Genomic DNA, 19,858 nt, shown 5'->3' with positions numbered 1-19,858 from the left:
CCGAGGGGCACACTAAAGGGCTATAGGCCACCCTCTTGTCTGTTCTGGACCCTGGATTCCCTCCATGACCTGAGGACTGGAGTAGGGCATCTCTGAGAAGCCATGCCTCCTCCCACCATTCTGGCTGCCAGGGCTGTGGAGGGGTGCGTAGAAGAGGGATGAAAGGTTGCTATGAACCTGGCATTCAGGGCCCCTGATTGGGCCCGATCCCCAGCCCAGACTGGAGCCTCTCTGTCCCCGGGCAGGGCCCCCCTTCAGACCCTACTGTCTCTGACCTGGATTATAACCACATCTAATCTGTCCTCCTTGCAGCAGCACATGGGATCCCTAAAGCTCAAAATTTGATCACACCTCTGCCCTGCTTTACAAACCATGAAGCGCTCCTTGGCTGGCACACACAATGCAGATGCCAGATGTGTGGCCTGGCATGTGAGGCCCATCAGGACCTGGCTCTGATGACCGATAAACACAAACACTTGCAGAACTCCCATGCCCTCCAATCTCCAGCAGCTCTCCCTGCCAGGAACACTCTCCACTTCCTTGTCCACACTCCACCAAAGAATCACCTCCTCCAGGGAGCCTTCCTTGATATCCCCAGCAGGGACAGAGGCCTCCTCTGTCTTCCCAAAGATCCCTGAGAAGCCTCCGCAGGGGGGTCCTGTGTTCTTAACACTCTCTCCACATGCAACAGCACACTCTTCTTCCCAGGAACCACCATGTCACTGCTGACCTCTCACACTATACTCTGAGCCAGGCAGTTGCCCCAGCCACCCTCTGATGCCTGAAAAACCCTGCTCCTTCCACACCACATGGAGTTGGCTACAAATGGGGCCCCAGTCCCCCATGGCTGATGTTTGAGGGTGAGGATTTGGGGTTTGGTGGAAGGTGGTCCAGCTGGTTGGAAGACCACCGGAGTGACTGGGGCCTTGGTAACACTCTACGCTTTTGGCAGCCTCAGTTTCCTCTTCCAAAAATGGTGAGAGACCATGCTGCCCTTCTCACCACCCCACCCCCACAGGACCCAAGCAGGGGATGAGACAGGACAGAGGCAAGGGGCTTTGTCCTCAGATTGGGAAATGGTCTTGGCCCCCTGGCCTCATGCCTGGTTTATGGGCTCCACCACCAGGATCCCTCGCTGGACATCAGCACTGGAATTGCCCAGTGGGAATGAAGATCCACTGATGAGTAGTCTTGGGGCAGTCTCCGTGGTGTCCTGAAGCTTGGTGGCTCGGAGGCAGGCCAGACTAGGGGAAAAGCATTGCCGAGGGGCAGATCTCAGGGGTTCATGCGACAAAGCACGTCTCCTATGGCGCTTTCTCAAGGTGGAATGTGATGGCCTCGGAGGGAAGGCGTGAGCTCCCTATCATGGGAAGTACACAAGCAGAGGCCAGACAAGTCCTGTCAAAGAGGATTCAAGGGGCCTCCTTCTCTCAGGGGTTGGGGAGAACTCTGGGTCAGATGCTCTTGAGGCCTCTCTGGCCCTGAGGGTCCAGAGCTAGAGTCCTGTCATTGACATCTGGACGTTGGGGTCCAGTTTGGTCTATTTCTTCCAGGTCAGCTTGGGTGCTGGGGATGGTGAGCAGGGCCAAGGCAGGGGGCTGTCTTTCATGGGAGAGGAGCGGTTCTCAGGCTTCCTCCACACCCAAACCTTTCCTGTAAGAGCCATGACAAAGCTGCCTGCCTTTGGGGCCTCAGTGTGTGAAACCCTCAAGCAGTATTGGTGGTCTGCCCTCTGGAGGGTCAGGGGCTGGGGTACCCAGGAAGGCTCAGGGGTGCTTTATTTCCCCCTTAACAAGTCCTCCCTGTCATCATCCAAGACAAAGATTTTTTACAATCTTATTGATCCAGGCAGCACCAAGGACAGAGCCAAAGGCTCATCTGTACAGACTGGGTTCCCTCCTTCAACATTTCCCTGCGCTTCTTGGGAGCTGGCACCTATGCTGGTCTCTGGGGCCCCAGGGACAAAGCAGACCTTGTACCCAATTCCTAAGAGAATTACAGAATGGAAGGAGTGTGGCTGACATTGATGCTTGGACTGGTCTTTTCTCCCCTATCCTGGCCACCATTTCTTTGTCCTTTCTCGGGCCACTGTGTTCCTGAGAGGCAGATGGCATGGTGGGTTTACTGGACACTTTGGGCAAGTTCCTAATTTCTCTGGCCTCTGTTTTCCCACAGGGAATTGTCACCTCTCTTCCTGGGTACAGGCTTTATCATTATTCAGACCTGCATCCTACTCCTGGCCCACCACTGGCTCGCTGTGCCACCCTGGGCAAGTCATCAGCCTTCTCTAAGCCTGTTTCCTCGTCTCTAAAATTGGGACAGCCCTAGCCAGTTTGGCTCAGTGGATAGAGCGTCAGCCTGCAGACTGAAGGGTCCCAGGTTCAATTCCGGTCAAGAGCATGTACCTTGGTTGCGGGCACATCCCCAGTAGGGAGGGTGCAGGAGGCAGCTGATTCGTGTTTCTCTCTCACCATTGATGTTTCTGACTCTGTATCCTCCTCCTTTCCTCTCTGAAATCAATAAAATATTTTTTAAAAATAAAATAAAATAAAAAATAAAATTGGGACAATACAACTCACCACACAGGGTTGTTGTAAGAGCAAATGAGATCCTGCAATAAAAGCAGTTGGCTCATGGCTGGCACCTGCCGAGTAGCCAAGACTGTAGCAGTGGAGCGGCTCAGGAAGGGGAGGCTCGGAGAGGTGGGGTGACCTCCCCGGGGCACACAGCAAGCAGGAGGTGAATTAGGACAGGCACCCAGCTTTCATGCCCGGGACCTATGGAGACGACACAGTGGTTACTCTGGGAGCTGTTGGGGGCATTAGGCTTGACCTCACAGTCCCTCGGTCCCCGCCTGCCCCTCTGCTGGTGGCCTCCAGGTACATGGTCAGTTCTAGCCTCCCCGACAGGAATGTTAGGGTTCAGGGCCCGAAGCTGTGAACATATGCTGCGGGGAGAGGAGAGGGAAGCATGGGGGTGCAGGTCTACAGGCAGGACTCCTGATCTCACGTGACAGAACCTCAGGTCAAATGGACTGAGACACCACCCACAGGTCGGTGGAAGGCGAAGCTTCAGGCACAGCTGGACGGGGCGCCCGGAACCTGTGCCTCTCCAGCTCTCAACTCTGCCATCCTTGGTTTACCTCGGACGGTGTCTGCAGAGCGGGGGACCGTGCCCGGCACACAGTTCACCTGGTGCCAGCAGCTCCAGGCTCACTTCCTACCAGCTTTGCAAACCCAGTGGAACATCTGCCTCCTTCCCAATGTTCCAGCAAAAGCTCCAGAATTGACAGAGTCACCCAGTGGAGGCCTCCCATCCACCTCTGAGCCAGTGGTGGGGCCTGAGGAGCCCCCTCTTCCCTCATGGGCAGGCCTGGGTCACAGGCCCACCACGCCCAGATCCTCAAGACTCCAGGCAAGGAAGGAGGGGGTCCCGCAAAGGAACAACAGGAGGTGGGGCCCTAATCATCAGAGGGGGGCTGGGAACTGGGTGGGAAGAAACCACTGAGGAGAGGGATGGCTGCCAGCAGGGCAGGCCAGGCGGCTGGACCTGGGCCATCTCCTCCCAGCCGACTGGAGCCTGGCTATCTGGGAGGATGGGCGGGTCCTGAAGACACCAAGGGAGGCTGTCGGCCAACTGCACTGCTTGCAGCTAAAGGGCCGGTTCTTCCTTAAAGAGAGACCCGAGTGATACATCTCCACCGGGAAAACACGGAACATCCTGGGGGGTCCAGGCAAAGAACAGAGACCCTCCCACACCAGCTCCCGGGAAAAGGGATTTATGGGAGGGTCTTGGGATCTCCCAGGGCCCTGGGCGGGAGGAGCTGCGGCCCCAAGGGCATGACTAGTTAAACCAGGCACCACAGACTCCCTCTTCTGTCACTGCTGCCTTCTGAGCCCTGTTTCTCTCTCTCTCTCTCTCTCTCTCTCTCTCTCTCTCTCTCTCTACCTCTACCTCTATCTTTATCTCTGTCTCTATCTCTATCTCCCAAGGCCACTTGTGACTTCTCAGCCCTGGGCTCACCAGGGCCATCACGGTGTCTCATTTCCAAGGCAGAACTGTTGCTGACTTTGCCAACCTCAGCTTCCTCATCCGTAGCGTGGAGATGGGCATTGTGAAGAGGAAATGAGATGTGACTGGAAAAGCATTTTGCACAGAGCTTGGTGCGCAGTCTGTGTCCAGATTGTGGCGGGGATGACGTGAGCTCAGTGATGGACAGCTGGGCCTGGCACACAGTAGAGGCGCGGGAGAGGCAAGTTCCCTCTTTGCTCAGCCGTAGAGGCTGGAGAGAAACCAAAGGAAGCAGCTCGGGCCCCCAGTTCCCCGAAGCTGCAGCTTCCCCTTCCCTGCACTCAAAATGGTTGTTTCGGTTCCCGCTTTAATTCTTGTTGAAACAGAGGTGAGGAGGGGAAGTGGGAAAGAGAAGAGAAATCAGCTTTCCTGCCCTCCCTGTGCCCTCCTCCTGCCAGGTTTGTCTGCTTTTGTGGTCAGCCTGCTACCACAGCTGAGACCAAAACTCCAAAAGGGGGTGGCTCGGCCCCTGCCCACTGTCTTCTGGGTGCCAGGGAGATACTGGCATCAGGAGCCTGGCCTCAGGCTGGCCTGAGGTGGACTTCAGGGGGCTGGATGCTGCCTGGGGCAGGGATGGGTTGGTGACTGGAGCACAGAGGACGCGATGACCCTGTCCGAGAGGCACCGTGGTTCGCCCTGTCCATCAGCCAGAGATGCAGGGTCATTGAGGGTAGGCAGCCCGTGCCAGGTCACACAGCAATTGGTGGTGGATCCCGGCTTGTCTGACTCCTCAGGGGAAGGAAGCTGAGTCTTGCCCCCGCCATCCTGTGCCTTTGCTGCTAGATTCACAGGCCAGGGGCTGGGCAAGGGGGATTCCAGGCTAGTTTCCCAGCAGCCAGGCCAGCCAAGGTTGGGAGGCCTCTTCCCACATCCAGCCTGGTCTGGACTGGTTCCTGGCTGGCTGGCAGGCGTGACTCAGGCTTCCAGCTCCTGCCCCTGGCCAGCAGGCCTCCTCATCCCTTCCAGATATGGGGGATATGGAGGTCCTTGGGGCAGGGGCAAAGGAAGAAGGGAGGCTGCTAGGTCATCTGCAGGTGTCCTGAGACCATAAGATCCAAGCAGAGCAAGGCGCTCCAACCCTTGTCAGCGCTTCCTTACATCTGAATTGAATTGCTTCTGTAGCATAAACTGACCGGTGGTTGTTGCCTGAATTGTAAAAAGGTTGTCCCTTCTGTGGGGTGAGAGACTGCATTCAGTGTTTCTGCTGACAGTACCTGGAGGGGGAAGGTGTCTGGCAGAGGAGAGAACTTGCACATGGGCGGAGCGGCCGGGAAGCCAGGTGGGGAAGGCTGAGGCTGGGCAGTGGCACAGGGGCTCTGCTTGGGGGGCTTATGATGGGCCAGCGCCCTCAGGCGTCCCCTCTCGTCCCTCTTTGCTCACTCCTCCCATGCTCTGGCTGCAATATTTACCCTTCATTTCCCACACAAGGTAGGCCCAGTCCCCACCTCAGTGCCTCCCGCTGGGATGTCCCTTCACTTTTCCAAGTCCCCTTGGCCCTTTAAGGCCCAGCAACAGACATGTCTTCTCCAGGGGCCCTTCCAGGTCCCTCCCTCCCAGGTGTACCTATGAGCCCTAACACCTGAGCTCTCCCCCCCGCCCCAGGTGGCAGGAAATGGGTCCCAAACCTTGCCCTGAGGCTGACACCCCTAGGAAGCCCTTGGAGCTGCTCCCATTCTTGGGACACACCCTGGTGGGTGTGACCACAGGAGTTCCGCGGAGAACTGGCTGCTGGACTGAAGGTCAGGCCTTCTTGCCCTTCTGGATCCCAGCCCAGCTCAAATCAGGCCAGGAGATCCATGCTTCTAACCCGCACAAGCAACCTCCTAGCAGACCTGAGTATGCAGTAGGTGTTCAATTCATGCATGACGGACCAAGTGTTTACCGGCCATTCAAACCTGAATGTTCTCAGTTTGGTCTAAACTTTTGGCCCTGACTTGGTTCCTCACTCTGCTGGCCTGTAAAATGGGTTCGGGGGTGAGGTCAGTGCTTATACTGTGCAGAATAAAAGGTCCTCTCTCCCTCTGGCAGCTCATCCGCACCACCTGCTGGTGGTGGCCATTATGACCACATTCTACCAAGAAGGCCAGAATCACACAGTGAATAGGGGCCACAATAGAGCAAGAATCTGGGCCCACAGCTTTGAGTCCTGGTTTGGCAGCAAGGAGGAATCGGGGGAGGACTAGCACAGGCAGGGAGAACCTCACTCAGGTGAGTGTTCAGAGGCATCACCTCTAACCCCACAGCCCATACCTATCACTCCCAGTGAGCTCCGGGCCGGCTAAAGGGGAAATGTGGGACTATCTGATGGCAGATAGTAGGTGTGCAATAAATGCTTTTGGAGAAAAGGAAGAGATCTAAAAGGGGAGGGAGAGGGTGCATAAGTGGATACCCACATAGAGGACTGGGCACGTCAGTGAATGAGCTAGTCAATAAATGGAGAACGAGGTGGGGGTGGTGGGTGGAGGAGTGAGTGACTGGGAAGATGGCTCTGGGTGTTACAGCTGAAGGAGGAGTCAGAAGCTCTTTAGTCACTAACCTGTCCATTTGACAGATGAGAAGACTGAGAAGAGGCTGAGGAGAAAAGAAGCCGCTGAGCCTATAGGGCTGACCTTTGACCAGCAGCCTCTGGTCTCCCCACTCCCCGCTCTCTCTCTCCTCATCACCCTCTTTCCTCCGCCGGGTGGGGGAGGGTTCCGGGAAGGAGACCTTTCCTCGACCTCCTTGCTCCTCTTAGGCCCAGTTTCCGCCAGACCTTGGTGTTAGGGGTGTTAGGGAGGGGGTGGCCCCCACAGGGGCTATTTCAGTCAGAGACAGCCCTGCCAGGAAACAGAGGAAGCTGCCCGCCCATCAGAGGTGTCACAGCCTGGGCCGAGGGTGTGGAGCCTCATGTCTGGCTTCCCCTTGCTCCAGCACATTCAGGGCCACCACGGCGCTTCAGGGACAGGCGGCTGCATGTGAGTGTTGGTGCATCTCGGGGCTGTGGGCCAGTGTGGAGGGGGCCTGGGGTCGGACACAGGGACTGTGACTTTGGGCAGGCAGGCTGGGCTTAGCACTGACCTAAAGGAGGTCCACAGAGTTGGGGGTGCCCAGAGGAAGGGACCCTACCCAGCTGGGGGATCGGCAAAGGAAGAAGCACCCTGGCCGGTGAGCTCAGTTGGTTGAGCATCTCCCCAGGCACCCAGAGGTCACCAGTTCGATTCAGTTCGTGGGTTCAGTCCCTGGGAGGCAAGTGATCAATGTTTTCTCAGATCGATGTTTCTCTCTCTCTCTCCCTTGTTCTCGCTCTAAAATCAGTGAAAACGTATTTTTAAAAAAAGGAAAGGAAGAAGCAAGATTGGATGTGGAGCTTGATGGACACAGGTTTTGAGGAACAGAGACGGGGCGAATGGCACTTTGTGTGAAGGGAACAGTAAAGATGGGCGGCTGGGAGGAAGCCTGGCTTGCTGGCCGTCTCGGTGTCTTGGGAGCAGTGGGGTGGAGGGGCAGCGCCGAGGGCCTGGGTACTTCAGCTGAGGTTCGAAGTCTCAGCAGAGGCTTGACTGTCAGGACAGGGCGTCGAGCTTTCCCCCAAAGGACAGAAGAGGCTGGGGTCTGAGCTGGTCTGGGCCTCAGGGTCTAAGAATGGGTGACAGATATGATGGCTGTGGGGAATCAATGCCGCTGCTGCCTGGAGGCAGGGTCTCTCTCTCTCTCTCTCTCTGTCTCTCTCTCTCTCTCTCTGAACCACCTCCTGCCAGGACTGGGAGAACAGCTCACCCCTCCTACGTCCTGGGAAGGCAGACTGGATGCGGGAGCAGGTGACGGCCAGGCCTGGAGCAGACCTGAAGGTTTGCCCTGGATCCTCTCGTGCAGCACTGCGTCCTGCACCGAAGTCAGAGGGGTCTCTGGGGTGTGTCTGAGGGTGACAGGCCCCTCAAAGAAGGGTTCAGGGGCACAGCATGGTTCCTTCCACCAGCTTCCTCCTCCTCCCCAGGACCCTCTGCCCCAGCAGGCTGCTCTCCTCTCAGGCCCTGCCTGCTCCACCTTCCTCCCGACCTGGGAACTCCCCAAGCGTCCTCACACCCCACTCCACCCAGGGCAACCCCCCTCAACCATCAGGGACTTGCTCCATCCTTCATCCTCTGAAAAGTCTCTTCCACCCTATGGATCACACTGGTCTCGCCCCTCAAACTAGTCCATATACTGGGTAGGGCAAAAATAGGTTTACAGTTGTCATTCTAGATAATAAGACAATAACTAATAAATAAAAATATAAGAATAAACCGTTTATTCTCATAAACCTACCTTTGCCGCACCCTGTATAAGTATAGATAAATGTGCGTATGTATTTCTGTATCTGCATCTATCTACCTTCGTCTGCATCTATATACTGTGTCCTCATGCACCCAGCAGGCAGTAAGGACTCATTAAGTGCCTAGCATGCAGAAACCAGAAAATGAATGCGTGAATGAAAGAACGGCCTGAACAGTGAGTGAAGAGGCGAATGGATAAACTGTACTAATCTTGCCTTCCTGGCTACAGTGCGGGTATCGCCAAGCCTCCTCCTCGGCCTCCCCCTGTGCCTAACTGGTGAGCTGGGCACCCAGCACTCCTAACTCATGGGATGAAATCGACAAGAATCTTAGGTGACGTAAGGTGATATGGCGCATGATATAACAGACTGGAGAATCCAAACATCATCGTTTTGCAGTTGCCCAGAATCTGGGTAAAATATTTTCATCAAATTTTAAGTTGGAAGAAGTTAGTGTGGGGAGTTATGTTTTGCTCTATTATAACTTTTTTAAATCTCATAACTTTACTTAGCAGTATATCCACATTAGGGACGGCTACCAATTGCCCTGTGCCAAGCACTGATCTTCACAGCAGCACCATGAGGCAGGTACTATATTACCCCATTTTATAGATGGGGAAACGGAGGCATGGAGGTTGAGTAAGGAGCCTCAGGCCACACAGCTCACACGTGGCAGAGCCGGGATTTGAACCTGGGCATCTGGACCAGAGCCCATGTACTCAGCCTCAACCCTCTAGCACCCTCTGAGTGCATTTGCAGGACTTTATATTTTTTTCTGGGCCTCGGTTTCTCCCATCCGTAACATAGAGAGAGGGGAGGATTTGACTCACTATCTCAATGGCAGGTCCACGGAGTTAAGTAGTGAATTCTCTGTGGACACCAGTAAATGTGAAAATGCCAATCGAGAAGTGAGCAATAAGAAGTCGCTCATCCACCAGGGGCAGATCCTTCAGGCATCTGTGCTACCGGCCCCCCCAAACGTCAACCTGCAGGGATGAGTGGAGGGATCGGGTGTAGGATAAAACAGCAGGGCATGGCGTTTATTAAGCACCTGCTGCATGTCAGGCCCAGCATACGTCTTTCTGATGAGGACATAGGCCCAGGAAAGGTAAGTGAAGCCCTGGGGTGAACAGCATGGCAGAAGGGAAGGCAGGATTTGAACCAAGCCGCCTGGTTCTCTGAAGCTGGGCTTGGAACCTCTGCATTCCATGTCCATGGGCTACACCAAGATGCCTCCTGAGTCAGGTGGTTGGGCTCCGGCTCCAACTCCCACTGGGCTCTGCCTCCAATTCACTAAGATTCAGAGGCCACTGCCCCCGACTGCCTGGATTCCCCTTCTATTAAGGAAGCTGTTGATGGGGTTGCTCCCTCTGCCGTCTGCCTTCAGGAAAGCTGTTTTTACTGTAGCCACCAGAGGGCGCTGTGGCTCCAGCCTTTGTAGCCTTAAGTCGAGTGGAAGGAGACTTGGGGAACTCCTGAATCACCTCCTTCTCTCTTATTTTGCAGATAAAGCTGCAGCCAGAGGAAGGACCCTGGCTTTGGAAGGTGGAGCTCAGGCCGAGGAGGTAGATGCTGCCCTTGGTCGGCTCACGGTGCGTGAATATTTTGTTCATGTTGATTCATTAAGCGTTACCACGGCCCCCTGTGCCTTGGGCCCGGGGCTGGACTCAGACAGACCTGGCACTTCTCAGGAGATTCCCAATCTGTGAAGGAGAGTCAAACAGGCAGGCCCACCAGGACCACCATCTCCGAACTCCAGGTGCCCGGGGAAGCCCTGGAGAGCATGATTTAGTGCCTCTAACCTCGTAACATCCTGAGAAGTCGGTGCACCGTTCCCCCATTTTTCAGATAGGAAAGCTGGCACTCAGAGAAGGTCTATCAATAGCTCAAGGTCACATAGCCAGTAAGTAAGTTGGGATTCAAATCAAAGTCCATCCATCTCCACTTATAGAAGCGAGACATTTGACTCAGATTTGGAAGGATGACAGGAAGTTCAGCCCTAGCTGGTTTGGCTCAGTGGATAGGGTGTCAGCCTTTGGACTGAAGGGTCCTGGGTTCGATTCCGGTCAAGGGCACATGCCTGGGTTGTGGGCCCAATCCCCAGTAGGGGGCCTGCAGGAGGCAGCCAATCAATGATTCTCTCTCATCATTGATCTCTCTCTCTCCCCTCCCCCTTCCTTCCTCTCTGAAATCAATAAAAAATATATATATTTAATAAAAATAAAAGTTCACCAGAAAGTCTGGTGAGAAATGGATATTATAAATAGAAATTACTCCTGGCTGGGTAGCTCAGTTGGTTAGAGCATCATCCTGATACCAAGGTTGTGGGTTCAATCCCCGGTCATGGCACATATAAGAATCAATCAATGAGTGCACAAATAAGTGAACAACAAACCTGTTTCTCTCTTGTATTCCAGGTTTTGTGAGGGCTGAGTGGGGTCTCTGTGGGTTGGTATCAGAGGTGGTTCGGGTAGGGAGAGGGACAAGGACCTACTGGGTGGTCAGTGAAGGTGGTCACTGACAGATTGTGTGTTGCTTCCGCAGCCTCTCCCGATGTAGGAAGCCCCGTCAGGCAGCCATGGAGTGGCACAACGACACAAGCCAGGCTCTGGGCTCACCGCCCACCACCTGTGTCTACCGAGAGAACTTTAAGCGGCTGCTGCTGCCCCCTGTGTACTCCGTGGTGCTGGCGGCTGGCCTGCCGCTGAATATCTGCGTCATCGTCCAGATCTGCTCGTCCCGCCGGGCCTTGACGCGCTCGGCCGTGTACACCCTGAACCTGGCCCTGGCTGACCTGCTGTACGCCTGCTCCCTGCCCCTGCTCATCTACAACTATGCCCGAGGTGACCACTGGCCCTTCGGCGACCTCACCTGCCGTCTGGTGCGCTTCCTCTTCTATGCCAACCTCCACGGCAGCATCCTCTTCCTCACCTGCATCAGCTTCCAGCGCTACCTGGGCATCTGCTACCCTCTGGCCCCCTGGCACAAGCGTGGGGGCCGCCGGGCTGCCTGGATAGTGTGTGGAGCTGTGTGGCTGGCTGTGACAACCCAGTGCCTGCCCACAGCTTTCTTTGCCTCCACAGGCATCCAACGTAACCGCACTGTCTGTTACGACCTGAGCTCGCCTGCCCTGGCCACCCGATACTTGCCCTATGGCATGGCGCTCACAGTCATCGGCTTCCTGCTGCCCTTCGTCGCCCTGCTGGCCTGCTACTACCGTCTGGCCCGCCGTCTGTGCCGCCAGGATGGCCCTGCAGGGCCTGTGGCCCAGGAGCGGCGCGGCAAGGCAGCCCGCATGGCTGTGGTGGTGGCAGCCGTCTTTGCCATCAGCTTCCTGCCTTTCCACATCACCAAGACAGCCTACCTGGCGGTGCGCTCTACGCCGGGTGTCTCCTGCCCCGTGCTGGAGGCCTTTGCAGCCGCCTACAAAGGCACGCGGCCCTTCGCCAGTGCCAACAGCGTGCTGGACCCCATCCTCTTCTACTTCACCCAAAAGAAGTTCCGCCAGCGGCCACATGAACTGTTCCAGAAACTCACAGCCAAGTGGCAGCGGCAGGGGCGCTGAGCCCCTGGGGCAGGACAGACCCCAATATCTCAGCCACAGCTATTTATTGAGCCCGTTTTTGGACCAGGCCTTGTAGGCTCAGACGCAGGGCAGCCTGAGCCTGGCCCTGCAGAAGGTCCCGTGAGCCATGGAGGTGGAGAAGCCATGTTAAGCTGCTCACACAAATATATGTGACATGTACTGTAACTGAGGAGTATGCTGCATGCTTTGGAGTCACTTATAAGGGAGTGAGGGACGATGGGGGAGGGGAGGAGTGAGAGCTTCTGGGAAGAGGCATTTGAGCTGGGTTTTGAGGGGTGAATATGAGCGGGGTACGATGTTCCATTCATGCAGCAAACCTTTACTGACACGGCATGTTCAGGCCTGGGTTGGTTGTGGGTCCCCAAAGAACCAGACCCATACAGGCTCCCAACTGCTGGAAGGATTGACGCAGTGACGTAAAGTCTGTGACTGAGGGAAGCGTGGCTGTGGGGACGGGACGGAGTGCTCGGAGGATGCCCATGACCCAGATCAATTAGTTAGGAGAGATCTTTTTGGGGGGAGAGGGGAGGAAGGGGAGCATCTGAACCAGATGTTAAAGGCTGTTGGGAGCTCTGCCAGCAGAAGGGGGGAGCATGTTAGTACAGCCTGGGCCAGCCCTATGCTAGGCTCTGCCCTGGGGCAGACAGGCAGGGAGCTGGGGTGGGCGGCATGTGGCCTCCTGGGGGGCTCAGCAGGAGAAATCAGGGAGTGCTTCTTAGAAGAGGCGGGGCCTGAGGTGGGGAGGAGGCTCCTGGTGAAGGCACTGTGCATGCAAAACCCAGAGGCAGAGATGCGCTGCGCTTGGAGGTAAAGCAAGTGAGCTTCAACTCAGCCCAGGGGTTGGGTGTGTGAGGAGTGCGGTGTTAAGAAAAGAAGGTGGGTGAGAACAGAGCATTAAATGCCAGGAAGAGCCCCAGACCCCACTTACCCTCTGCCCACCTCTTCCAGACTCAGCGTATCCACCAGGCCGCTCCAAGGAGGGGAAGTGGCCCTTGGACATTGCTTCATTCTAAAAGGAGAGTCAGCAGCTCAGGAGAAAGAGCCACCCAGGGCCATCAGGAGGCTGCTACATGGAGGTCCAGTGTCAGGGGCCTGCTGACCAGTCTCAAGGCAGACTGCTCTGCCGGCTTCCTCTGTTCTGCCCTCTCAGCTCCATCATTCTGGCCTGCGGGCGCCTGGAAGGCTGCCTGGAGGCCATCTCATATCTCAAACACAGACCTGAGCCTTAAAAGGCTTGTAAAGGCATCTTCACTGAAGGTCCAAGGAGGCAGCAAAGGGAAACACCAGGCAAGGCCCTTCCGGGTCCTCACCGGTTTTCCCCGAGCACCTCTCCCCTCAGCCACACCTCTGCAGAGCCCCATCCTCTCTGCTCTTTTTCTCTCCTCCCCCACCCCACCCCTCAGACCCCTCACTCCTCCTCTAGGCCTTATTCCCTCCTGGGGAACAGTCCGGCCTGCCCTTGGCTGCTGGTATACCACACAGACCCTGTACGTGACAGAACCGGCATGGCGAAGTCTCCCTTTTCAGAAGGTAGAGGGAGGAGAGGGATGGGCAGAGCGATAGGGCAAGGACGGACTATATAACTGATCCAATATCTTCCTTTTAGCCCCACCTTACCTCCAAGGCTGTTGGGCAATGGGCACTCAGAGAAGGGCCCTGGAGGAGTTTAACTCCATAGAGGTGTCTTGCAGCTGGCGGAGGAAGTGGGAGAACCAGGCCCAGCCCACCTTGGGATCCACTACAAATGCTGTGGCTGGAGAGGCTCACAATTTGGACAAAAGGAACTTTGATTTGGGGGTTACAGTGAAATACACACATGGTGATGTCAGAAGAAAAAAGGCTAGTTCTTTTTAAAAAAAATATATTTTTATTGATTTCAGAGAGGAAGGGAGGAGAAATAGAAACATCAATGATGAGAGAGAATTATTGATGGGTTGCCTTCTGCATGCCCCACCCTGGGGATCGAGCCTGCAACCCGGGCATGTGTCCTGACCAGGAATCAAACTGTGACCTGGTTCATAGGTTGACGCTCAACCACTGAGCCATGCCAGCCAGGCAGCAGCTTGGGTCTTTGACCATTCCAGTTTGGGGCCACTAAGTGCAGATTTTTGCCTGAGAAATAAGTATCTACTTTTTTAAAGCCCTGGTGTTGTTATTTTTAATCTTTGTTACCCACAGCCCAAACAAACCCCTTTACTCAGATTCCATCCTGACAGTAGACCTGGGTGGAGGCCAGGCGGGGTCCTGACCTGGGGTGGAGCCCTCCACCTGGTGGGAGCGAGGAGTCCACAGGGTCTGGAGACATCCAGGAAGGGTTTTAGGAAAAGGTGCAAAGCCTGGGGCGTGGTTATCTCACCTTTGGCTGGAATCTGAGGGGGTGGATGGGATTCTTGAAGAAAGTAAGAAGGGGGCTGAATAGAGTCCTAGAACACCAACATTCCGGGACTGGAGAGGAGGAGAAGCCAGAAAAGCGGAGGCAGAGGGGGGCGGGGCAGGGGGCGGGGGCATGTCTCTGAATTATGGTGATGTGAGGAGGCAGTGGAGCTGGGTGAGGGAGGGAGGGCCTGGAGGAAAGGAAGTTTAAGTGATGGATGGAGAAGTAAAGAAAGGATGGTTCTGAGGGAGACCAGGTTCAGGGAAGGTCAGCAATTGAGGACAGGGAGGGGGGTGCACAGGACCAAGACAGGGGAGCCTGGGAGTCAGGGACCAGGGCTTGATTTGGGGAGATTTCCATTCAAAGTAGGAAAAGCCTGGGGGCACTGAATCTGTCCTAGCAATGGATGCAGCCGCCTCCTCCCTCCCTCATTCATTTAACAAACATTCTCTGTGCTCCTTGGAGATGGTGCTGGGAACCCTGAGGCAGCTCAGACCCAGACCCAACCCTCAGAAAGAATCCAAAGGGCTGGGGATGCAGACAAGGAGACAGACAGTTCATCCAGTAAACACTGAGCACCTACTGTATTCCAGGCAGCATGCTGGCATGGGTCCCTGCCCTCGCGGAGTTCCTAGTCTGATGGAGAAGGACAATAATGAAATTACCACAAACACATCTGAATCATACAATAGGAGAGAAGAGTTCAGAAACACAGAGGACCAGGGGCACAGAAGGTCTCCCTAGACCAGTGGTCGGCAAACCGTGGCTCACGAGCCACATGCGGCTCTTTGGCCCCTTGAGTGTGGCTCTTCCACAAAATACCACGTGCGGGTGCGCACGTAAGGTGAGACTGAAACTTTGTGGCCCATGCGCAGAATTCGGTTTTCGGCCTGGGCGAGTCTATTTTGAAGAAGTGGTGTTAGAAGAAGTGGGGGGTGTCGGTCAGGTGATGGGAGACAGCAGCACGGGGAGAGAGGCGTGCGCGAATCATGCCCGAGTTGAGGATGGGAGAGTTGGAAGGCGTCGACCTCAGCAAATGTACCTCAATCAGATTGAGGACATTCTTAGCAAAGGCCAGTTTAGGAGTTAATAACTAAGTACTGTTGAAATTTGGCTCTGTTGACTAATGAGTTTGTCAACAGGACAATGATTGAAATTTCTTTTGAGAGCCAAATTTTTTAAACTTAAACTATATAGATAGGTACATTGTTATTAACTTAATTAGGGTGCTCCTGAGGCTTAGGAAGAGCCACACTCAAGGGGCCAAAGAGCCGAGTGTGGCTCGGTTTGAAGACTACGGCCCTAGACAATAAGCTCTTGGAATGGCCAGCAGATGCTGGGACCACACGGGCCCTGACCCAGCGTGAAGGGCAGAGGTTTCTTAGCTGAAGCCCAAAGGCCCCAGAAGGCATCAGCCCAGTGAAGAAGGCCTGTCACTAAGCCGGTGACTTTGAACAAACCCCTTCACTTCTCTGAGCCTCTGTTTCCCTACCTGTAAAATGGATACTGCTATCAGCTCTCCCTAGGCCACCAGGGGTGTTGAGCATGGAAAGGGTAGAGCAGAATTTTCATGAAGTACAACAACGTATTATAACCCAACAGAAGAATGGATAAGAGGCGCAAAGAGGCACTCCATAGAAAAGGAAATGCAGATCATCAAAAACCAGAAAAGCCCTAGCCGGTTTGGCTCAGTGGATAGAGTGTCGGCCTGAGGACCGAAGGGTCCTGGGTTGTTTCCAGACAAGGGCACGTACCTTGGTTGCAGGCTCCTCCCCAGCCCGGGCCCTGTTCAGGGCACAGGCAGGAGGCAACCAATCAATGTGTTTCTCTCACATCAATATTTCAAAATATTGCACAAAAACGTGCCATGTCTAAAAATCAATGGAAAAATATACTCGGGTGAGGATTACAAAAAAAAACCACAAAAACCCTAGGAAAGATAATCGGTTCTAGCTTGACAATGCCTACTCATGTGGAGTAGCCACATGGCCCACTGCCCCGAGCTCTTCTGCAAATGTGCACTGGAGTGTGCACAACACTCAGAGCAGCACTGTTCACAAGTGAAAACACCTGGAAACATTCAAATGCCCACCCACTGGAGAATAGATGAATGCCATATTCACACATTGGAATACTGCACGCAGCCAGAATGCACTACACTAGCATACAACGATGTGGATAAATATTAGCAGCATAATATTAAGTAAAAAGAAGTTCCCCAAATTACATACAGCAAGATGCCCTTTTTGTAAATTTAAAAACAACTAAGATTAAAATGTATACTTTAAGGAAATCCACAGATGCAAAAAAACTATATAAAAAGGGAATGATGGGCACAGGAGGGGATGGTTACCTTGGGTGGTGGAGCAGTAGGAGAATGGGTGGGGGAACTATATAATGAGATGTAGGACATTGTAAAGGTCCTAGTTGTTTTGGTTTTTCGTGGGAGTCAAATAACTGGTGAGAATGTGTCATGCACAAAAGGTTATGAATCATCCAATTCTGTGCCTTGAGGTCTAATTATAGAGAAAAGAAACAGGACAATCTCAGGACATTCCTATTTGATTTTGGAATGGAATGGTCAGGAGATGCTGGGGACCAGAGGGGCACTGACACAATATGAGGGCAGAGAAGGTTTCTTAGTAGTCATGAGCCAGAGTTCTTTCCTGGAACTCATTGCTGCTGCTGCTGCTTCTTATTATTATTATTTTTATTTAAAGTATTACATATGTCTCCTTTCGGAACTCATTGCTTCTTACTCCTCATCTTTCTCCCCCTAAACGACCTGAGGCCCAACATTATCCATGACTTTGACCATCATAACCTTTCCACCTTGATTTCTCCAATGGAGTCTATAGCTGTGATCTTGCTGAGTAGACTCACGGACTAGATGGATTATTGTTTTCATTCCCTTTTCACAGGTGAGGAGCCTGAGTCCCGGAGGAAGAGTGACCTGCTAGGTTCACCGGGCACATCTGTAAGGGTGACTGCACTGGGCCCGGCTCTGGACTCCCAGCACAGTGTTCCCCTCTCCACCCTGATGCCCAGTGCTCCCAGGCCCCTCCTAGATGAGTCTTTTGAGAACTGAAAACACCCAGGTCCCTCTGAGCCAGGAAGATAACTGTGTCTCACCCTGAATCAGAAGGGGCTGGAGGTTGGAGGACCCATGAGGAGCTGTAAGCGGCCAAGCCACTCTCTGATTGGGTGAGCTCCCCATTCATTGTTTGAGGCCCAGCCTGGATCCTTAAACAGGGGACTCCTGATCCAAAGCCCCAAGCCAGTTCATCTCACAGCCACGCTGCAGGGGGCTGGGATCCTGTGACCTGAGTCTCCACTCTGCATCAGTGTGCCCATCTGTGAAATGGACATAAGAACCTCTACCCCAGAAGTGATGTGAAAACAGAAGATGACAGGGTATGATTTTGGAAAAGTATACATTTCAGGTGGCAGGGGACATCATTATTGGAAGAGAGCAGTGACTTCTGGGATGAAGGTGCCGCTGCCATAGTACAACTGCCTCAAAAGAGGAGAAAGAAAACTCTAGAAGAGACAAGAGTCTGGCTTCAAATAGAGGCAGAGAGAGGCCAGACCCACTCCCCACTTGTCAGATGTGGCAACTGAGGCCAGGGATTTACCCGAGGTCACAGCAAGGCCAGGGCAGAGCGACACTGGGCCAGGCAGGGCTTGCTTCCTCGTCATCCATTTCCCAGTAAAGAGAGAAACACGTGCTTGCCCCCTTCCAGGCAGAAGTGAGACAAAGCTGCAGTGAGGGACTCACAGCGAAGAGGCTGGTCGCAGGTCACAGAGAAAGAGCTTTCTCCCTGCAGAGACTTTCCACAACCCCAGGGACGCAGCAAGCAGGGCCCGCGGGCCTGGGCGAGTCCTACTTCTCTCATGCGGTCGTCCGGCGAGCCCTCCAGTGTCTACCACGTTGCCCTTTGCCCATCCCTGCCCCTCTCTTCTGGACCAGGGCCCCTGCTCCCAGGTCCTCCCATCTGAGTCAGGCCCAGCCTCAGTCCTCCTGGGCTGAGGGGACCAGAAGGATCCTCTGCTCCTGGGGAGGGTGAGCCCAGAACCAAGGAGGAGGAGGCTGCTGGGGCCAGGAAAGGCTGTCTGGGGGAACATGGTGTTTGAAGCTCCTGAAATCTGAATCTGAGTCATCGCAGTCGCTGCCATTTCCTAGCTGTAACACTGGTGGTCAAAGTTACTTCTCCTTCATGACCCGTAAAAGGGGTAATAATATCTACCTCCAAGGATGGTTCAAGGACTAAATAAAACAAATGAAATAATATTGCCAATACATCCAAGCCGCTGCACAAATTCCCGTCCGTCCACTCAGATGCAGCGCAGTCATGCATTTAAACTGGGCCAGGGAAAATGAACGGGACCTGGTAGAGGCAGGCGGGGAAGGGAAAGCCCCAGTCTTCCCTACGACGATGCGAGACTTGCCAAACCAGACGGGGAGCAGAGGCTTGGGGGAGAGGTAGGAGGGAGAAGCGATCCACACCTTTCCTGTCAAGGAGGGTGGAGCAGCCGTAGGTTTGGCTGTGGCGAGTCGAGGGCGGTCCTATCGAAGCTCCTTCTGTATGTGAGGCCGAAGGAGGGAGTGCACTTTGTGAAGGGATTAATTTTAAAAAGGCTCCAGGCCCCAGCTGGTTTGGCTCAGTGGATACAGCGTCGGACTTCGGACTGAAGGGTCCCAGGTTCGATTTAGGTCAAGGGCACATTCCGGGGATGCGGGCTGGATCCCCAGTGTGGGGCATGCAGGAGGCAGCCAATTAATGATTCTCTCTCATCATTGATGTTTCTATCTCTCTCTCCCTCTTCCTTCCTCTCTGAAACAAAAAAATATTTTTTAAAAATAAATAAATAAAAATTAAAAGGCTCCTGAAGGAACTAGGAGGCAACTGAAAGTAAGTAAAGGAAGCGGTCTTTCCTACCCTCCGATTTACCTGCCCAGGATTTCCAGGGGGTGGGCAAACCCGGCCGGTAGAGGGCGCAAGAGCCACGTGCCCTGGAGCTCAAAGGAAGGAGGTGGCCCGGCGCCGTGCAGGCAGCTGGAAACCTGAGAGCGGGCGGGGGCGTGGTCACAGGCGTGGGCGAGCCCGGCCCCTTCCCCGCCTGGGAGAGCCGCGTACCTGAGTATCGGTGTGCACGAGTGTGTGGGTCCGAGGTTGCCATGTTGGTCCCTGGGCGGGAGCTGTTGGACCGTAGGGGGTGCGGCATCCTGGCTCTACGTCCGCGGAGCTGAGCGCACTCAGAGCTGGCGGGTGTCGGAGTGAGTCCTTCGGGGACAGCTCGGGCCGCGAGGGTCGCTCCCGCGGTCTCATCCTCCCCTTTGGCTCCTCCCCGCTTCCCTCCCCACCTCCTACTCCCGATTCCCAGCCTTGGGCGCGCGGGGAGCCCACCCCCTCTTTGGGGTGGAGGCCCCGCCCCCCGCCCCCTTTCCCCTGCCACAAAGTTTATTTGCAACAAAAGGGAGCGAGGATCGAGCAGCCAAGAGGGAGGGAACAGGAGCTGGAGCGGGAGCTCGAGG

The 19,858-nt window shown here is 54.6% G+C and overlaps 1 protein-coding gene across 4 annotated transcripts in view; it reads left to right on the top strand.

The window, feature by feature from the left end:
* The window catches only part of P2RY6 (pyrimidinergic receptor P2Y6), a 33,513-nt gene extending 21,400 nt beyond the window's left edge, over nucleotides 1–12,113 (top strand). For 2 of the 4 annotated variants that reach the window (XM_006777957.2, XM_015557508.1), the window contains exons 2-3: nucleotides 9,869–9,954; nucleotides 10,907–12,113. In XM_006777957.2, coding sequence (XP_006778020.1) covers nucleotides 9,932–9,954; nucleotides 10,907–11,927 — 1,044 coding nt within the window. In that variant the 5' untranslated portion in view covers nucleotides 9,869–9,931 and the 3' untranslated portion in view covers nucleotides 11,928–12,113. Of the gene's footprint in view, nucleotides 1–6,920; nucleotides 7,026–8,326; nucleotides 8,777–9,868; nucleotides 9,955–10,906 lie in introns of those variants that run through there. The other 2 variants (XM_015557507.1, XM_015557509.1) reach the window with 2 other exon arrangements.
* The last annotated feature ends 7,745 nt before the right edge of the window (nucleotides 12,114–19,858 follow it).

The sequence above is a fragment of the Myotis davidii genome, unplaced genomic scaffold (assembly GCF_000327345.1).
Source record: "Myotis davidii unplaced genomic scaffold, ASM32734v1 scaffold169, whole genome shotgun sequence".
Lineage (NCBI taxonomy): Eukaryota > Metazoa > Chordata > Mammalia > Chiroptera > Vespertilionidae > Myotis > Myotis davidii.
The sequence above is the reverse complement of the archived record's forward strand: the minus strand, read 5'-3'. Positions and strand labels throughout refer to the sequence as shown.